We start from the raw sequence: 19927 nt of genomic DNA, 5'->3' as shown, positions 1-19927 counted from the left end.
CCTCTCCAGTAACCTGACTATATATTCTAATGGAAACACTCAGCTTATTTATCATGGAATTTTTCTTGAGGCGGGCCGCAACTGGTGATCTTCTTCCCGGAGGGCTGCCGAATGCTTCACCCTGCATCCGGAGAGGGGAAACTTCGTCATTGGCTCCGTCAACCCCTTCTTCCGATCGCCGCCATGCTCTCTCCAACCATGTGATGAGAATTTTTTTTCCTTGTGCTCTTTCAGCGTGTTACACAAAGTATTAAATACCCGAAGAACTCTATACATATGCCTGCATTTTTCACCACTGCTTGCTATCTCTACAATTACTTGATATTTGGCAAATATCAGGTATTTACTACTTTGTGTAACTCTACTGCTATGTACACCACTCCATTCAATAGATTGTCATTGGTACTAATATTTTCTTCGAGCAAGTACTTGTTTTCATTATTTGAATTTACAACTCAATTGATGGAGCTTATAAGTATTCTCTCACTCCCATCGCATCGAATATAAATTAGGGTTGTAATATTTTGCAACGAAGACCGTTGTGATTCTTTACACTTGTGGGCAGCTGACATGTGGACCAACTTGTTGTCATTTACTCGTATCTTTTCACAACTCTTCTAACCGAATAGAGGTGTGTTTTTCTTTCCAGTTTTGTAGAAAAATATATAGAAATAGAAAGAAAGTAAACTCTTTCTGCCGAGATACAATACAATAGAAAAAGAACTTTGTGGAGTTTGGAAAATAAGAAAGGAAAAAAAGAAGCTAAAACAAATTTTTCTGCTGCATCTGGATAGAACTGAACAGAAACTATTGTCCAGAAAAGCACAAGGAAAAAAATATGGCACACATGTAATTCTCTTTGTTGACTCCAAAATATGGATAGTGTCGGGTTTCCTGTTTCAACCATTGTCATATTTTGATATCCGGTAAATCATGTATGAAACCCACTAAAAACAAGGATGGGTCTAAAACGGTTGAAAGCAATAATAATAAATACTCTTCACATGATTTCGCAAAAAGAGAAAAAACTCTTCACGTGAAAGAGAGATGGAAGAAAGACAAACTTTGATGAGATGGGTTGTGATGTGGTTTGCTAACGGACGGGTATGTTGGCATCGGTGCCTACCAGAAGCTTGTATAGAAGTGAATCAACCTGTGATTGGATAGTCAGGAGGACAGTGGTATTTTCAGCCTATAAGATTTCAAGTTTTAGACTTGCCATTGGTGATGTGCATTTAGTGAGAGGAGACGTTTCCATCGGCTGCGAAGGTGTCTGTGACGACTTCTTCAATTTTAAAACGATGTGTAGGCTAAGTCTCTCGGCCATGCTCATAGAAAAAAGGTGTGCGTACGTGCACTCATAGGGAATGATGTGTATGTGCATATGCTTAAGCGTATGTGTTAAAAAAAAACTCACACAAGGAGTTCATAGCTAGCATGTGATGTGTGGTTGAGTCAGATCTGACCATGGGTGACTCACATCACATGTGAACCAACTTGTTGGCCATCCATTTCTTTACGCAAACTTGTAACGACATTTGCAAGTTTTGTCAAAAAAGTATAAAAAGTATGAAAGAAAATTTCTTGCAAGATATAACGGGAAAAAGAGAGCTTTGTTGAGTTGGAAACCTAAGAAAAGAAAACAGAAAAGCTAATGCCGCATCATGGATATAGAACTGAAGTGAACAGAATCTGTTGGCCGCAAAAAGCACAAAGGGAAGAAGAAAAAAGGCTCTCTCTTCTTCCTTCCTTCCTCGCATACAAAATGCCAATGCCGATGCGAACGATGCTGCTCCGCCACCTCAGTCCCGCCCCCGCCCTACCCAATCCCCGGCGCTCCTCCGCCTCCTCGCCGCAGCGGAGACCGGCGAGGGCCCGGCCACCGCCGCTGCATTCCGCCCGCGCCACCGCGCTCCGGGCCCGGAGGACGCCCATGGCGGCCGGCGAGACCGGCGCCTCCGTCTCCGTCTCCGCCGCCGAGGCCGAGGCCGAGGCCACCCAGGTGCTCATCCTCCTCCCCCCTCCCCGCATCCCACTTTTCATTACGAACCGCCCGTCGCTTTCGCCCCCATCCGTTCCCGCCGAATCACACGGCCGCCCCGCATGGCAGCAATACCATACGGCTGGCCTTGGCTCCGCTGCTGCTCTAACAAAATGGTAATGTTCTGATGTTGATTGTTGGGCTGTGCCGCGCAGGCGTTCATGCCGGACGCCAGGGCGTACTGGGTGACGAGCGACCTCATCGCCTGGAACGTCAGCGAGCAGGAAGCGGCGTCCGTCTACCTGTACGCCAGCAGAACCGCCGCGATGGGCCTCTCGCCGTCGAATGGCGGCATCCAAGGTACGTACGTTACGCGGGCCAATTAAGTTCGTCCTGGATGCCCGCTCTCAGCCTGAACCTGATGGTTGTGACTGAAACCCGTCGCTGGTGTGATGATGTGGCAGGCTACGATTCCAAGGTTGAGCTGCAACCGGAGAGCGCCGGGCTCCCGGAAACCGTAAGACGTGCCATGGGTTCCCTTTGCTGTGATCATCTCTTGATTGTTCTTCATGCAGTGTCCAGTGATAAATTTCAGTTTGTTGAACTTAGAGTGCCATTTGCAACATGTTTCAGGTGACCCAGAAGTTCCCTTTCATCAGCAGTTACAGAGCGTTCAGAGTCCCGAGCTCTGTCGACGTCGCCAGCCTCGTGAAATGCCAACTGGTCGTCGCTTCTTTCGGTGGTAATTCTTGACTCTTTGCATCCTTACTTGCAGATTCAGAGATGAGTGTCAAATTCTCCAGAGATGTTAAGAAACAGAGCAAGATCCTGACATACTTCTTGTGTGCAGCTGACGGGAAACACGTAGATGTTACAGGACTGCAGTTACCTGGCGTACTGGATGACATATTCGCATACACAGGACCGCTCGGTGCGGTTTTCCGCGAGGACTCCGTGAGCCTGCACCTTTGGGCTCCTACAGCTCAGGTTTGGCTTCTAAAGACGGCACATTTTACCATCTCAAGTGTCGCCTCCAATTCTGTACTGTTCCTGCTTATATATGTAAAATGTCCCCAATATATCTTGCAGGATGTGAGTGTGTGCTTCTTTGATGGTCCAGCGGGCCCTGTGCTGGAGACGGTTCAGCTCAAGGAGTCAAATGGTGTTTGGAGTGTTACTGGACCAAGAGAGTGGGAAAACCGGTATTATTTGTATGAAGTCGACGTGTATCATCCAACTAAGGCGCAGGTTCTGAAATGTTTAGCTGGTGACCCGTATGCTAGAGGGTATGTGGCTATGCGCAGTTCAGTTTTGTGTTCAGGGGGAAACCTTTTTTTCTATGAAAAAAAGTTCAGGGAGAGGAAGAAATTAATGTGTTCCTTATTTGATCAGCCTTTCCGCAAACGGAGCGCGGACCTGGTTGGTTGACATTAACAATGAAACATTGAAGCCAGCTTCCTGGGATGAATTGGCTGATGAGAAGCCAAAACTTGATTCCTTCTCTGACATAACCATCTACGAATTGCACATTCGTGATTTCAGGTGAATTGTGCTGCTTGATTTACACAACTACAAATCTGGTGGGGTTTACGCATATTCATCTTTAGAATTACCTGTCTGTTTCCTGTGCTTTTCAATTACAGCGCCCACGATGGCACAGTGGACAGTGACTCTTGTGGAGGTTTTCGTGCATTTGCATATCAGGTCTTCAGAGTTGATTTACTAGAAGACTGATGCATTGCATTGCTGTTTTCATCAGTATCCCATGCTGATTGCATTTTGGAACCTGTGGTACAGGCCTCGGCAGGAATGCAGCACCTACGGAAATTGTCTGATGCTGGTTTGACTCATGTGCATTTGTTGCCAAGCTTTCATTTTGCTGGCGTTGACGACATTAAGAGCAACTGGAAATTTGTCGGTAAGGAAATATTTTCTCTATCTTTCACCAGACAACAAGGCACTGTTGAGCTTTTCCTAGATATCTATTATTTTTTTTGTTGGATAGCAATGAGTGATGACTATTTATAAGTACTTAATTGTTTAGACTGCACTTCTTCATTTTCGTCTTATTTACTTCAGAATGACTTATTTGGTTATACGGAACTTCATTTACTCTGGCAGATGAGTGTAAACTGGCAACATTCCCTCCAGGATCAGATATGCAACAAGAAGCAGTAGTAGCTATTCAGGAAGAGGACCCTTATAATTGGGGGTATTCATTTCACACTTCTTTTTCTCTCACACATTCCAGATACTAATGTATCGTGGTGGTGTCAATATAGGAAAGTTAGTTATGTTCTTGCGGGTAAAATATTCTTACATATTATGCATGCTAAAGGTATAACCCTGTACTCTGGGGGGTTCCAAAAGGAAGCTATGCAAGTGACCCTGATGGACCGAGTCGCATTATTGAATACCGTCAGATGGTCCAGGTGTGTTTTCCTTTTTAACCCTGCGAATATGTGACCCTGCTTGTAAGATAGGATTCCAAAAGGAACTACAGTGCATTTGGACTACTTCCCACAAAATTCATGTATTCTATATAAGACCACCAATTCGAGCACATGCTAACTTGTAGCGCTCAGCCTTTTGTAGTAATTGAAGGTGGTAAATGTGGTTAGCTCGATGCAGGATACATGTTACTTCTCTGATAAATTTTGTACTGCAGGCCCTCAATCGCATAGGCCTTCGTGTTGTCATGGATGTTGTATACAATCATCTAGACTCAAGTGGCCCCTGCGGTATCAGCTCAGTGCTTGACAAGGTTGTTACCTTTGAAAATAATATTTGTATTCATAATTATTGCAGCTTAAATTACATCCATTGGTTTTCTTCCAATAACGTTTACAACATTTCTTGGTCATGTTAGAAGTCAACTTAAACTATTATTCCATTCGAACTGGTCCACCCAAGAGCATTTTTGTCACATATTTAAGTACCACCAGTCATGCTACATTGTGTACAGAGTGATAGAAATATGTAAAATTCTTGTTTCAAAGAAATGGCAAGTAATAAATTGCTTACCCTCCTGTGTTCATTGTTCCAGAAATGTGCTTGTAGATCTAACAAAATACATGTCAATTGATCTGCTTTGACATCTTTTGGACCTTTCTTATGTCTATTCTTTCTTTTTCTTTGTATGTGGGATATTTACAGATCGTTCCTGGGTACTATGTTAGAAGGGATACTAATGGCCAGATTGAGAACAGTGCAGCTATGAACAATACAGCAAGTGAGCATTTCATGGTTGATAGGTTAATCGTGGATGACCTTTTGAACTGGGCAGTAAACTACAAAGTGAGTTGGCTGTGGTAACAGTATTCTAATTATGTTACGATAATACCATTCATTTCAGACTTACTGGTTCTAAATGAGATCATCGGACTTGGTGGCTTAGTGCCATCAGCCACGTTATGCACAGGAAAATGCATGCATTCATGACAGAATTTACTTCTTCCCTTTCATTATTGTCTGGACAGTTTCATGTTGTTTACATGATTTTCTTTATCATAATGCTTGCTAATCACCATATAATTGTTGCCTTAGATTGATGGGTTCAGATTTGATCTTATGGGCCATATCATGAAACACACCATGGTAAGTAAGCTCATATCCTTGATGAGTTAAATATCATGTTGATTTTCTGCTTAAATACAATTTCTTTGACCCCCGTGATTTAGTAAAGTATTGCTCATCATCACTTCCACTAGAAAGAACATAGCAATTTCCTTGTTGTGACTACATGGCCCATATGATCAGAATGATTGCACGCATCTGGATCCCTATTTCTTTTTCATTTTTGTTAAGAGCGTCACACTGCATGCTGGATGACCTTTTTTGTTTAATAAACACAGATGAGAGCAAAAGCTGCTCTTCAAAGCCTTACAAGGGATGCACATGGAGTTGATGGTTCAAAAATATACTTGTAAGGAATGAGATTGCTCAGTTTCATAGCAACCAGTTTCTATGGTATTCTCCTTGTATCGGGCTAATAAGGGCAATGACATTGCCACAGGTATGGTGAGGGATGGGACTTCGCTGAAGTTGCACGCAATCAACGTGGAATAAATGGATCCCAGCTTAATATGAGTGGAACAGGGATTGGTAGGTAAGTCTTAATTTATTACCAACTTACTATCTCCCATGAGAAGTGAGCACCTTTCGGTGCTCATCAGCAACTTGTTCATTATCGTATTTACATTTAAATTAACCAATTGGTCAATTTTGGAGCATACCTCCAAACTATAACTAGATTTTACATTGAACAATCAAATTAAAAGTCAAACTTACGTCTCAGCAATCTCCTGTATTGTCAGAATTTTGAAGCTATGACACAAAATACCAGAGTACAGTTTTATTCTAGTAAATAGCCAGTATGGGTAATTTATTTTGGTGTTTGTTCTACATCAACCATTTTTTTCTATACAACATAGTAATATCCATACTGTCATACTTTGCAGCTTCAATGATAGAATCCGGGATGCTGTTAATGGGGGTAATCCATTTGGTAACCCACTACAGCAAGGCTTTAATACTGGTCTGTTCTTAGAGGTAATATTTGTATCCTTTATGCTGGTGCCCTTCCTGGAAATGAAAGTTATGATATGACATTTCAGTAACCAGTTTCTTGCCTTCATCATTCATAAGAATGCAGCAGTTACCTATTTTCCTCTCTTAATACAGTTTTCCTGAATTTCGGTAATTCTCTTGGGTTAAGCCATTTTCTCAAACTCATAGAGGTTCCTTTTTCTGTAATCAAGTTGCTGACTGTAGCTACCTTAAGGTTCCTAACTTTCTATTAATTGGTGTTGTGCACCATTAGACCTCAGTACCTGTACCTTAGAGGCAGTGGCGGAGCTAGACAGAATTGGCTGGGGGGGCGAATGGTAAAATATGAGTGCTTGGGGGGGCCAAAAGCTAAAATATTTCTCATCTAAACCCTCACAGTAATATTTTCTTCACAAGTTGCTTCAATATTGGGGGGGCCACAGCCCCCCCCAGGATACTACATAGCTCCGCCGTTGCTCAGAGGCCATGTATTCAAGTGTCGTCTATTTTTTTGCGAAAAAATGCAAAAGCCTTGCTTCTAGATGCCCAATAGAAGAAAAAGTTTTGTACAAGCCCAAGACGTCAACACTCCATAAGTCAACACAACACCCTAAGTACTAGGCACTGCGGGAGGAGCACCGCCAGCCCAACCACCCCTGCTAATGCCCAATGTCTGGCCTCAACCTGGATAGTGGCGAGCAAGCTGGAAACTCTGGGCCTCTCATTTGTCAGCCGCATGTTTTGTTATGGTCTGCTAGGGTTGGGCATGCATCCTCAGCTATGGAGTATATTGGAGGTTTATTGAACTAGTTAGCTACTATTTTGTGTGCCCTAGCTGGCACTTCGAGGTCTCAAGTCTGAACTGGAGCTGTGATGCAGAGATGCACTTTACTACATTGTGTTTAAAATATTTCTAGATTAGCTCCCAGAATTCCATAGTATTAATTATTTGGTATTTGCCCTTTCGTGCAGCCGAATGGGTTTTATCAGGGCAATGAAGCAGATACCAGGCGCTCGCTCGCTACTTACGCTGACCAAATACAGGTAGGCTATCGGTATTCATGTTCCTATAAGTTTTCCCACTGGTTGAATATTAATTTGCTTTTTACCTATAAATTTAATGCAAATTGAATGTTATTAGTGTTCTGCTTAATAAGTTTGCCAGGCAAGATGGAATAATTTTCTTTTCCTTTTCTTTCAGATTGGACTAGCTGGTAATCTGAGGGATTATGTACTAATAACTCATACTGGAGAAACTAAGAAGGGATCAGAAATTCACACTTTCGATGGATTACCAGTCGGCTATACTTCGTCCCCAATAGAAATAGTATGGCTATTGGTCTTTGAACTTCCAAAAATTAATCGTACTTGTAACACTATCATTTGCTCACAGGAATAGCATAATTTACTCAGTAGAAACAGTATGGCTATTGGTTCTGTACGTGTTTGAATTTTCCTCTTTAAACACTGCTACCAGTCATTATTTACTCAAATACCTTACTGTTTTGTCCATTTCAGATAAACTATGTTTCTGCTCATGACAATGAGACTCTGTTTGATGTTATCAGTGTAAAGGTATGGCTTGTATCCTGTATATGAATACTCCCTTACTTTTTATGGAACGGAGGGAGTAACTAACTTGTATTATACTTCTTCCATCAATTATTACTGTCTAGTAATCATAATTTTCCTTTTTATGTTTTGCAAATCAGGAAACAAGACAGATTAGCATGAATATCTTTACATATATATATATATATAATGCAATGATATTTTCTATCGCTAATACTGGTCACTAAAATTAGTTAATTCTTTGGAAATTAAACTTTACATATATAAAGCAACAATTTAGTAAGATGAACTCAAAATTTCATGCGATGATATACTTTTCAGAAGAAAGGAAGTTGCTCATTGATTCTTCTTTCGCAAGATGAACTCAAAATTTCATTTTCAAAACCTCTCTCTCACAATCTTAAATTCTCGAATTGTTTCTTTTGTTTGTTTCTGCAGACCCCAATGAACCTTTCAGTTGATGAGAGATGCAGGATAAATCATTTAGCCTCCAGCATGATGGCATTATCCCAGGTTTGTACATAAACGGAATATGGATCATAGAACTTATAAATTTTCTGTAGTTCATAGTACTCTAATAGTGTAGGAATTGGTGAAGAGTGATCAGTTTCCCCAGAAATAAGTTGCTAAATTTAAGTAAAATGAGTAATATGGCAAGACCGATCTAGTAGCTCAGTAAGCTCAATCTTGAACTTGTCTCATGTATGAACTTACTAAATGATCAGGTTGTCTAATCTTAGTTTCATTTGTTTTCTTAGCATAATTAATAAATTCAGCACTTGGACTCTTTTGCTAGGATGTTTACAAGTAATCTGCATTGTGATAATCCAACTGACAAATGACACCATGATTTCACGTGATTTTGTATTTTTCTGCTTTTGTCATCTTCTTTCTTCTGACCAAGTAATTTTTCCCATATGGTAAAGAATATAGTAGTGTCTATTTTAAAGAAAAAGTATTCTGTACTTTCATACATGTTCTATAACTTGAACTTTTGGAGTAGAGTCCTCAATTTTTTCAGCTTGTCCTTTCAGGGAATACCCTTTTTCCATGCTGGTGACGAGATACTAAGATCTAAGTCCATTGATCGAGATTCATATAACTCTGGTGATTGGTTTAACAAGTAATAAGCTTCCCTTTCTACCTTACTGAAAACAGCAGTTCTTCCCATGAACTAAAATGATTGATTTTTTATAGAGAGAAAACTAATTAAAATGTTCTTGAAAATAATAATTCTTGCCGCCTTCTTTACCATATATGAAGTAGAGGACAATAGTGGTTCTGTAGAATCTTTAACTGCACGGTAATGTTCTGTTTTCTTTTTGCTAAGGCTTGATTTTACCTATGAAACAAACAATTGGGGTGTTGGGCTTCCTCCAAGTGAAAAGAACGAAGATAATTGGCCCCTGTAAGTTTTTGAACTTTTACATCTTTTATTACCATCACGGTTTTATTATGTATTTGGCCATGTCCTTTTGATAAAGTGAAGAACTTAAATGAGCATTTCCTTTCAAGTTCTAAACATGCATTTGATAGTTCAAAATTTCAAATGGAAACTATTTTGCAGGATGAAACCAAGATTGGAAAATCCATCTTTCAAACCTGCAAAAGGACACATTCTTGCTGCCCTAGACAGTTTTGTTGACATCTTGAAGATCAGATACTCATCTCCGCTTTTTCGTCTTAGTACAGCAAGTGACATTAAGGTACATGTATTCTTCATTTCTTTGCCAGCAAATTAGTTTGAACTTCCTTTCAGACCGCTGAGGTGCTACTGTAGACAAAGCTTCTTTTTTCCTTTTATTGATCTCATGGTGAATTATATGACATGAATGTACTTTACTGTGGGAGCTATATAACTGAGAGTGTGAAACAAATGTATGTTTACATTGATCCCGCAGTTGAAAATGAATGATCACCTGGAAACTAGAGACAAAGATAATCCTGCTAGAACATGTGGACACAGCTCCACCCTGTACTACACCAAATGATCTAGTAGCTGCAAGCAACTCGTGCAAGAAAGCTATGACTTTTTATTCAGTATTACCTCAGTTTCACAATATCTATCGTGCACCCACACATTGGGGGAGGGGTGAAAATGCTCACATAGTAAATTTGTGGAAGAGGAGCGAGTAATATCTATCGAATTGATCTGTTGCGTAGATCTGACTGTATTCCTGTCGTATTTCAGCAAAGGGTTCACTTTCACAACACAGGGCCCTCCTCAGTCCCAGGTGTTATTGTCATGGGCATTGAAGATGCACGAGATGAGAAGCCCGAGATGGCTCAGTTAGATGCGAAGTAAGTCACACTTGATGTAATTATGATTTGCAAAGATATGTTTTGCAAGATGAACATAGAGTGCAGTCTTGAGAAACATGCCACTCTGTATTATTACTCGGTAAAAGAGCAGTAGTGTCCGTCCGCAGCTCAGTGTGTGGCAAGAGAGGCCCTCGATGTTATGTGCTGTAGCTAACTAACTAACTGCCACTCTTTGCAGCTTCTCTTATGTTGTAACGGTCTTCAATGTGTGTCCGCACGAAGTATCCATGGATATTCCAGCCCTTGCTTCAATGCGGCTTGAATTGCATCCTGTGCAGGTAACTGTTCTGAGCTGTTTTTGACTTTAGGTTTTGTTTGTTCTGTACCCTGACATCATTGCTAGACCTTTCACATTTTTCTCTTTTTGCAAGTGTTGAACTTTAACATTGGGGAAACTAACAACTGAAAAACTTTTTAGAACAAATTGACACATTTTCCTTGTTGTGGTTTTGCTTCCTAGCGTTTCATGCTTAGAATGAAACATTGCACACCCTATAACAACTGACCAGTGTCCGAGGCGGCCTGATAGTCCAGAGTTTCAGTATCCTAAAACCCAATAAATCATCAACCCAAAAGGTTGTGGAACTGGGAGAGCAATTTTCTGAATATGCAACGACTATTCTGGACTGTTTCAGGTGAATTCATCAGATGCTTTGGTGGGGAAATCTGTGTACGAGGCCGCGACGGGCAGGTTCACCGTGCCCAGAAGAACCGTGTCAGTCTTTGTCGAACCTCGGTGTTGATGCCTCCTTGGTTTCAACGCAAGGATCTGTTCTACAAGTTGTCGAAGCGACCGAAGATCTTTCTGTTTTCGTGTTGAAGTAAATAATAACTGAAGAATAAGAGAGGAGAGGCGCTGCTGCCTGCGGATTACACTGCTGAAGGAACAAACCCAGGAATAAGAAGCCTGGCTTATGTATATGTATGTATAGTGCCCAAGCTGCCAAGTCATGGCTTTGTTTTCTGATCCATTTTGATTTTATATATCAAAAGGAAAACATGTATATCGTGTTATAACTTATAAGTTTTGTATAACATGCATCTATTATATAAGGAAGCATAATGATTTGTACTGTACTGCCTTTTTACTTTGTATATTGTTATTATTTATCAAAGAAATAAAGCACAATTTCTCTAATACTAGCATAGTACCCGTGCGTTGCTACGTAGCTATAACAGAAAATAAGAGAAAAAATGAGGATAAGGATTTGTCAAATGAGGACACCGATTAACTTTGGCTCGATGACCAGTTAGAGTAAACATGATAGTTCAATGCATGAATTTAGAGATGGAATGGCCAAATGAGTACTAAGTGTAAAGTAGGGGAAGTGAACTCACCACCAACTCGAAATTTTATAAGTAGGAAAGATGTATATATTTTTTTTTATTAAACTTTAAAAAAATTGACCATATATTTTTCAAGTTCAAATATTTCGAAACGGAGGGAGTAATATTTAGTGATAAGATCTCTTTGAGGCCTCGAGGGTCTCTAACAAAAAAGAAAACTCTCTGATCGAATCGGTGACTCCACGACGCCCCGCTCGGCGCTCGCTGCTCTCTCTCCCTCTCTGTCTCGGCGCCGCCGCGGCCATCGATCGACCTCGAAGGAGGCGCGGCCTGCAGCCTCCACCTTCGCTCAGCCAAGGTGAGCTCCCTCCAGCGATTCCCCACCCTCCTTCTCTCTGCTCATTAGCCCGAGACGTACACCTCTGCCGCCGACCGCTAGCTAGGGTTTCCTAGGCCGGGGGAAGGGGGTAGAGAGCTACAGCAGCAGGTGGGGAAAAGAGGGGGAAGAGCCGTATACAGATCGCCTTTGCTTGCCTGCAGCGCCGGCAGCCACAACGGCGGCGCCGCCGCCGGGCCCCTGGTCTAGGCGCCGGGTTGGAGGAGGTCACTGCAGATGTGGGATTCAGAGAATGTATAGTTCAGTTAGAATGTTGTGTTTCATGAAAATGGAATTGGGGGCCTGCGCTCCTTTTCTCGAAAAATGAAATAGTTCAGTTAGAATTGTTGAGATCCATTTAATTTTTTCCCTATGGAAGTTTTAGGAGCCCGGAGCCAGTGCACTGCCACCTCTAACCCGGAGTCCGAACTGAAGAAACGTTTCTGTTCCTTCAGACTAAGTAAGTTAATTGTTACAAGACTTTGTTTCGAGCGATGGTGATAAGCTTTCATGTTTCACGTTGCTGTCAATGCCATCTTGTAGTTCGTCAGAGGGTTCGATCTCCGTTAATTATTCATCTATGCTATCTGGGGTCTTGGTATATGGCGATGAAGCTGCCAATCTAGCATCCTGCTTGCTAATACTTGTTACTGGCCTTCTGCCGATCTGTTATTAGTTACTGCTGTTATGGTACTGATTTTTATGGTCATAAGATAACTTTTTCAACTAGTTTGTTTACTCTATTTTTGGGGCGAAGGCAGACTGGCGCTCTACTGATTTCATTAAGAGAACGAGTAGCAGGTCCATTATTTATCCAAAATTCTTTCTCTTGTAACTTTCTGGGGTTCAGACTCATATCAGCAGGATTCAGTTTAAGTTTAATTCGAGGCGTACAAGTGCAATTTAAAATCAGCTTTTGCTTATTATCATTTACTTAATGGAAAAGGGGGAAACCTATGAGATGCTTGTTGCTAGTTAGGAGTACCTTCTGATGGCCTAATGTGCCAATGCTTTGCTATATCACGTTCAAAGGAAAACAGAGGTTTTGTGGCACGACCTTACCTGAATTAATTCTTCTTCCTTTATCTTGACAGTTTCTAAAACAATCACATGTCCAAGGCACGCAACGCCTTAGTTGTCACTGGCTTGGTGATCTTTGCTGGTACCGGCCTAGCATTTCCCTTCTACTTTGTGTAAGTGAGTTTGTTTTCTCATCTTTCTAGCACTGGTTGTGTGCATTGGCTGGCGTCTCTTTGCGTAACCTTTATCCATTTCTTACCCCCAGGAAATCAAAGAACAGGCCTATTATCGATTCAACGAAGCCTCTGCCACCGCAGGCTACTTTCCGAGGACCGTATGTGAACACTGGATCGCGCGACATAGGGCCTGATCACACCGAGTACCCCAAGAAGTGATATGTATTTCCATCTTGTTTTCTCTTTGTTTTTCAACGGGCATGCAGAAAACCAGTGAGTTCTGAGTGGAACCCTGTAATGTTGATAACCGGCTCGTGATGTTGGGCAACGCAATTGCTGTGGTAGATTAGCTTCGGTTTGAGCCTTTGAGGTGTTATGTGCAGAACACATGCATATGAGCGTAGTTCTTCCTGAACTGTAAGCGCTTTTGATCATTTCTTGTGCTCCAGTGATTATTCCTTGCAAAGCGATGTGCTGCTGTACCTTTTTTTAGGCAATAATAAATAAATAAAATGCCGAAGCTACTCACACTCTGTTTCATATTACTTAGCAAATTGCTTTTGTTTTTAAGTCAAACTTTGTGAGACCAAATTTATAGAAAAATATTAAACATGTAAAATACCAACTAAATCAACTATTGATATTGATTTGGTATTGTCAATGTCGGTTTTTTCATATATATAACTGATCAAACTTCACAAAAAAATGGCATTGTGAAATATATTTGATTTCTAGTCTTACCAAATTAATATCACTAGATTTTATCTTTCTTTTTTTCATGTGCAAGGCAGGTGCACTGTCAATTTCATGAAGATAGGAAAAGCAAAAACAGAATGGCCTGAAACTAGGCTGAAAACCATACAACACACGATTGATTAAGGGACCAGAGTGCAAAAGCCCACAACCATGTCGACATCAGCCAACTCAAACTTCACGGCCAACATTTCCGACAACCCAGAGATGTGTGGGTGAGCTCTTCGGAGACGCCTGCAAGAAGCATCGTTGCGAGCCACCCACACGAGCTCTGCCGGTTTTACCTATTTTTACTAATTGTTTCACGCATTTGTCTAGTTTTACAAACAACTACAGAATAATGACAAGATGCCATTTAAATAAACCGCAGGGCAAACCCAAGTGAGGTAACAATTGATTGATTTATGCCGGTCTGTTGAGATCTGTTGCTCCGGAAGGCAAACCCAAGTGAGGCTAAATTTGCTGGAGGGTCGTTCTGCCGACGGTAGTGGTTGTTCGATGGCCGAGGGACCTCCATGTAACTTATATTATGTTTGAAAAGTGCTTCGTACTTCTGATGAAGTTTTCTATATAGCGGATTCAAAAAAACTAAACCTTTTTTTTCTGCTGCTAGTAGGTGAATTTTTGTTCCCGCCGATCGGTTGAGATGTGCTGCTTCGCAAGCGCACGATCCACGCATCCTCTTGGTCCACTCGCTGCGAAGCCGCTCGTGCACTTGTCCCAGAGCCGGAGGAAATCAATGGCGTCCATCCAAGCGCCAGAAACAAACAGCAGCGGATGAGCAGGCCGGTACAAGGAGCAGCCCGGAAAGCTGGGGTCCTCCGCCCGTGCACGCCCTGCCCTGCCCCGTCCCTCCCTCTGACAACCCTCCCGCTTTCCCTCTCATCAGCCAACAGCTTTTGCACGCGCGCGCGCGCGTCAGGTTCAGTCAGCCGGCCGGCCCCTTCGTCGGGTCAGAGGTTAGTTCCGCCCGCTTTCGCCTTTCGGTTTTGTGCCGCCGGACGGACGGATCCATCGCGTCGCTGTCAGCCCGGCGGTTTCCACGGCAAAGAGCTTCCGGCAGTGGCAATGGCGGGTGGCTGCGCCGGGGAAGAAGACAGGCCGTGACCTCAGCCGCTTTCCCCTAAGGAATGGATGAAGATGCCGTGCGTACGTGCTCCTACGCCGGGGTTCAGTAAAAGATTAGATGTGCATTCTTGCTTGAGTTTGACAGTGATCGATGGATGGTCCTGCGGGAGGAATTTTGCAGGGATTCCAAGGCAGAAGGAGATGGCTGATGCAAGACAGAGAATATTTCCATGACAAGGTATATAATTTTGGACCGCAAGACCTCTGTAGAAACTTCTTTCTTCAGAGCAGCGGCGGTTCTTTAATTTCAGTAAAAGAATTCCGGGATTAGACAGATAGATGCGTGCTATCAACAGTGGCGTGTGATGGGATGTGGCGTGTGGTGGGTTAATTAATCGGCTGGGCCTGGGGCGGATGCTTTGTGTCTGCGCAGTTTAGGCCAGGAAGAGAAGCCAGCAGGCTGCTCATCATCTGTCACATCCATCTCAACCCAATGAGCCTGAATTATTATGTGTGTATGAGTGTATCTATGTATAGCTTGCTGTGTTTATACGTACACTTCTTCCTTCTTCTTCATCCTCCCTCCCCATTTTAGCACCTCTATAACCTCACTTGCATATATAGAAGATGGCCTGGGAACAATTCTATGTGCTTGTGAGGACAAGCTGTGTTGATCAGTGCAGTGCTCCCTGCAGCTGTGCTGGGGTCCTTAACGCCGCAAGGAAGCACGCATGCCATGTTCAGGCTTCTGTTTCTTAGAGCAATGTTCAGGCCAAAGTGGCAACTAATCACCACAAGGCACCAAACGCTAAGCTGTGTCCATTGATGCACCTCAGTGGCCCTCATGCAAACACAGTGCCCCACTGTGCCTGCATTTTTTTCCCCCATATTACATTACTGCAATAATTGAGTGCCGAAGCAAATGCAGGATGCAGCTCAACACAAACCCTAAATAATTGGCCATTCTGACTGACTGAATAGGTGAGTGAATATGTGTGTAGCCACTAGCCTTTTTTCCCTGCGCCATCAACAGTGCTCCGGGGGGTGACGAGATGCATCCACGCGATGAAAGATCGATGATGCACGCAGCAGCAGCGCGGATCGACAGACGGACAGACGCATCATGCACCTGATCGATCGATCGATCTCCCCAGCGGCATCAGATCTCCTCATGGCCGGCCCGGCCCTGGCCCTGGACTGGAGGAGGACTGTTGAGGGGCGGCAAGATTCAGACAGAGGCCGTGTCTGTCAGCCAGTGGCGTCGCCCAGCGCCACACACAAAGCCACACGCCACCACAGCCACAGCCACAGCATGCATGAACACTCACTCACACACAACCACAGAGAGGGAGGGGGCAGTGGAAAGAACAATCAATGGGAAGGGGATGCGGGGCATGGCCATTTAAGGAAGCCTCCTTGACCTAGCTCGCCATGGAACTCCCACCAGGAATGCAGGTCCCATCCGTCAGCGTCAGTATCAGTACTGGCCTGGCCTGGCCTGGGCTTGCTTGCCCACTGGGTAGAGCAGCAGTATGCATGATTGGCCTCTCTCTCTCTTGCTTGCAAGGCAGTGCAGGCAGCAGCGGAGGATGGGGGAGAACAAGCGTACTGCTGCAACGCTGCTGTGATTGTTTCTCGAGAGAAAAGAAAAGAAAAGAAAAGCGCTGCTGTGATTTGAGGTTTCATGCTGTTTTGCAGCACCTTTTCCTTTCACCCGGCCAAAAGAACTACTCATTGCAAGCCCCCTTTATTCAAGTTTCACCGGGCCAACCAACATGCATGCACGGCGCCAACAGTTTTTTGGTTTCGTTCAGAAAGCTGCTTTCTTTCTTTCTTCCTTTCTTTCTTTCTCTCCATTTTTTCATTTTTACTTGCTTGCAAAAACATGTAGAATGATGAGATAACAGCAGAAAATAAGGGAAACGATCAGTAAACTGTTAATTCAAATAATGTGTGGTTAATTTGGAAACATATGTGAAAGATAAGGATTTTTTTAAGAAGGCTGTTTAGAAGTTTATGCATCAACACAAGCATAAGTGCATGTTTTCCAAAAAACTTGGCTGAATTCCACATAATGAGGGACAAGGCGAATCATTCATCAGCTACAGGCTGATTAGAAGTTCCACATCATGATGCATCAACACAAGTGTCATGTCATCGGCAATAAGAAAATGAAATTAACAGGATACTGCAAAAGGAACTGATGACACATTAATATTGTTCACAGTGAAGTAAGGAGACCTTCAAAAAAAATCTGAAGCATTCTGCAAAAGGAACTGATGACACCTTAATATTGTTCGCAGTAAAGTAAGGAGACCTTCAAAAAAATTCTGAAGCATTCTGCAAAAGGAATTGATGATGCCAAACTTCCGGAGATCGCAGTTAAAAAAGGCAGCATGGAGAAAATTAGGAAGAAATGGCAGTTACGGCCAGAGACAAGACACACTAGTAATTAAGAAACTCAACCACATGAAACTGAATCTAGTGGCACATCCACATAGATCAGTACAGGCAGGTAGCCATGACTAACAAATACTACATGCATCTCGCTGTCAAATCAAATTACCTTTTGTAACAATCCTGGTTGTATACCTACCTTCTCCACCATGATGTGATATTCTCTTAGAAAAACATCTACAGCCTGAAGAAGCTGGTGAGTGATCCGCCAATGATGCTGCCCAATTGGTCTCTCTCTGCAATTTCCCACAGCTTTATTGAACTGCAGATCTTGCCGGTAGAAGCTAGCATCCACCAATTGCAGATGCAGTTCAAGAAAGCTGTGGAAGACAGCAAAGAGGGCCACACACATCTCACAACGAAATTAGCATCCAACACCGAGTAGGCATATACTGGAGGTAAAGGGGGAGAGAGGCTAGGGTTCTTCACTTGTCTCTTTTAGCTAGGCCTGAGAGCCATACAATGGGAGAAGTGCAAGGAGCCAGCAAGTGGTTCTTCTACCTAGGCTTGGGGGGCATGGGTGAGAGTGGGGGTGGAGGAAGAAGAGGGGAGCCTGAGGGTTTATTTATACCAGCGGGGTGGGGAGGAGAGATGTTGTTGGTGCATGAGAGGTTAAGGACCCAATCCCAAGAAGAATATAGAGCCTGCCCTCAACACTACTCCAAGCCCCCCTCTCCCCATTTTCCTCTCTCTCTCTCTCTCTCACTTCACTCTCTCTCTCTCTCTCTTCACTCTCTCTCTCTCTCCTCTGGTGAGGAGTGGCGAAGGGGGGAGACTTTTTGGGCAGAACAATCCAACTAATCCAAGGGAGGTTGTAGATGAGGGAGGGGACAAGGCCCAAATACTTTATGTGAGAGTTGGAGGAGATGAGCCACCGGCCAGGCTGCCTAGCTAGCAAAACCGGGCATTTGCTTTTGTTTTCTTTCCCTTGGTGGCTTGGAGGTGGAGGCACAAAACATGCGTGCTTGGGACAATGCTTGCTGAAAGCAGGGGAAAGATGGAGCCTTTCTGAATCTATGACAGTGATCACAGCTTAATTTACCCAGCAGTTTACAAGTGGGGGGCAGAAAGCAATGGCAATTTGCAAATAATTTTGTGCAGGATCCAAAGCAGGATTGCCTCATGAATGTTCTAAAATCGGATGTTGATTTTCCACGGGATTCGCAATGATCGTACCGCGGCGAAATTGTCGCCCCTCGAGGGTTGTCAAATTTGCTTTTCGCAAGAAAATCTGACTCGCCAACTCGCGATCTATCGTGGCAATTAACTTTGAGAAATGTTCCATCTATAAACTAATATAAGATGGTTTAGATAACTAAAGTAGTGATCTAAAACGTCTTATATTGCTTTACAGAGGGAGTAGTTGGCTGAACCAGAGTGCAAAGTTTCAGCGGACGGGCTGCATGGAGCCCTTTTCTCTAGACATTTTAAAGCGTATTTAAAAGTTTTTTAAAAAAACTCCGAAACTTGTACATATTCATTACGGGTCTGTAAAATTCGGTTCAAAACTATGGTCATTTGTAAGCCGCGCAAAAAACAAAATGCCAGCCCAACAACAAAAAATAAACCGGCCATTTTGATATACATATTTGTCTTTTTTTGGTATGCCACATATGAAAATATATTATTATAAAAATTTGCAAGTAGGTAGTATATATGTATATGAGTGTGCATAATATTGTCTTTTTACAGTGTATATAATGAATTGAATATGGGCTCCATGGAGCCCGCCCTCCATTAGACTTTTTTGGTTGAACCATGGCTATTATTTGTATGATCATAGGAGCCAATTTTATATGTTTATTGATTTTCTAACATATTACAAACACAGATCCTCATACATACACACATATACTCACTCTATGAACGCACAAATCACACCCTCTTTATGAGCACCTTCGAGAGACTGAGCCGGCACATCATCTTGAGATTGACGAAGTCGACACACATGTCTTTGTAGTCGAAAGGAACGCCTGCTGCCACCGAACACACATCGTCGGGATGCCTGAAATAAATCCAGAAAAACACGAGCACCGATGTCAAGTCTTTTGTATGCATTGTCCTTGTAATCATCGCTTATAACTTATTGTTGCATAGCATATCCTTAATCTAAAGGCACGTGAGCCTATGATTTTTTTTGCAAGTGATATAAATCATTTAAATATGATGTTAATATTAAAAAAACTTGAATAATTTTATTTTATTTTGAACATAACACTCTAAATAATTGATATTACGCATGTTCATGTCTTTTGTATGCATGCAAATTTTCATTAAGGAATGACACATTTTGTTCTCTTTGAGGAAAACCAGTAGCCATGCTCTAGAAATATGAATTTCAGATATGTGCATGTGGCATGGATCTTG

General features: G+C 42.6%; 2 protein-coding genes across 4 annotated transcripts; both read left to right on the top strand.

Moving 5' to 3' along the window:
- The first annotated feature begins 1721 nt into the window (after window positions 1–1721).
- On the top strand, window positions 1722–11500 carry LOC119330223 (pullulanase 1, chloroplastic-like). Its single transcript, XM_037603338.1, has 27 exons — window positions 1722–2002; window positions 2197–2341; window positions 2446–2498; window positions 2615–2723; window positions 2832–2968; window positions 3071–3267; window positions 3374–3523; window positions 3625–3685; window positions 3779–3899; window positions 4103–4193; window positions 4320–4413; window positions 4650–4745; window positions 5138–5278; window positions 5528–5578; window positions 5836–5906; window positions 5997–6089; window positions 6442–6532; window positions 7502–7573; window positions 7731–7856; window positions 8048–8104; window positions 8540–8614; window positions 9136–9224; window positions 9432–9509; window positions 9669–9807; window positions 10293–10402; window positions 10602–10701; window positions 11059–11500. The coding sequence occupies exons 1-27, from the start codon at window positions 1766–1768 to the stop codon at window positions 11164–11166; spliced, it is 2892 nt and encodes a 963-aa protein (XP_037459235.1). The 5' UTR covers window positions 1722–1765; the 3' UTR covers window positions 11167–11500.
- A 411-nt stretch (window positions 11501–11911) lies between these two features.
- Window positions 11912–13810, top strand: LOC119332535. 3 transcript variants are annotated; one of them, XM_037605717.1, is made up of 4 exons: window positions 11912–12068; window positions 12472–12546; window positions 13181–13279; window positions 13372–13810. In XM_037605717.1, the coding sequence occupies exons 3-4, from the start codon at window positions 13197–13199 to the stop codon at window positions 13499–13501; spliced, it is 213 nt and encodes a 70-aa protein (XP_037461614.1). In that variant the 5' UTR covers window positions 11912–12068; window positions 12472–12546; window positions 13181–13196; the 3' UTR covers window positions 13502–13810. The 3 variants fall into 3 exon arrangements, with proteins under 3 accessions (XP_037461614.1, XP_037461613.1, XP_037461612.1); XM_037605716.1 differs by having other exon boundaries at window positions 12466–12546; XM_037605715.1 differs by lacking the exon at window positions 12472–12546.
- The last annotated feature ends 6117 nt before the right edge of the window (window positions 13811–19927 follow it).

Source organism: Triticum dicoccoides, chromosome 7A (genome assembly GCF_002162155.2).
Source record: "Triticum dicoccoides isolate Atlit2015 ecotype Zavitan chromosome 7A, WEW_v2.0, whole genome shotgun sequence".
Lineage (NCBI taxonomy): Eukaryota > Viridiplantae > Streptophyta > Magnoliopsida > Poales > Poaceae > Triticum > Triticum dicoccoides.
The sequence above is the reverse complement of the archived record's forward strand: the minus strand, read 5'-3'. Positions and strand labels throughout refer to the sequence as shown.

What these genes read in the sequence shown, in the direction of transcription:
- LOC119330223 (XM_037603338.1), top strand. Translation starts at nt 1,766, where the DNA reads ATGCCAATGCCGATGCGAACGATGCTGCTCCGCCACCTCAGTCCCGCC. An exon ending in CCGAGGCCGAGGCCACCCAG is followed by an intron (nt 2,003 to 2,196) that starts GTGCTCATCCTC and finishes TGTGCCGCGCAG; the next exon opens with GCGTTCATGCCGGACGCCAG. An exon ending in GAGGACCCTTATAATTGGGG is followed by an intron (nt 4,194 to 4,319) that starts GTATTCATTTCA and finishes TGCATGCTAAAG; the next exon opens with GTATAACCCTGTACTCTGGG.
- LOC119332535 (XM_037605715.1), top strand. Translation starts at nt 13,197, where the DNA reads ATGTCCAAGGCACGCAACGCCTTAGTTGTCACTGGCTTGGTGATCTTT. An exon ending in GCATTTCCCTTCTACTTTGT is followed by an intron (nt 13,280 to 13,371) that starts GTAAGTGAGTTT and finishes TCTTACCCCCAG; the next exon opens with GAAATCAAAGAACAGGCCTA.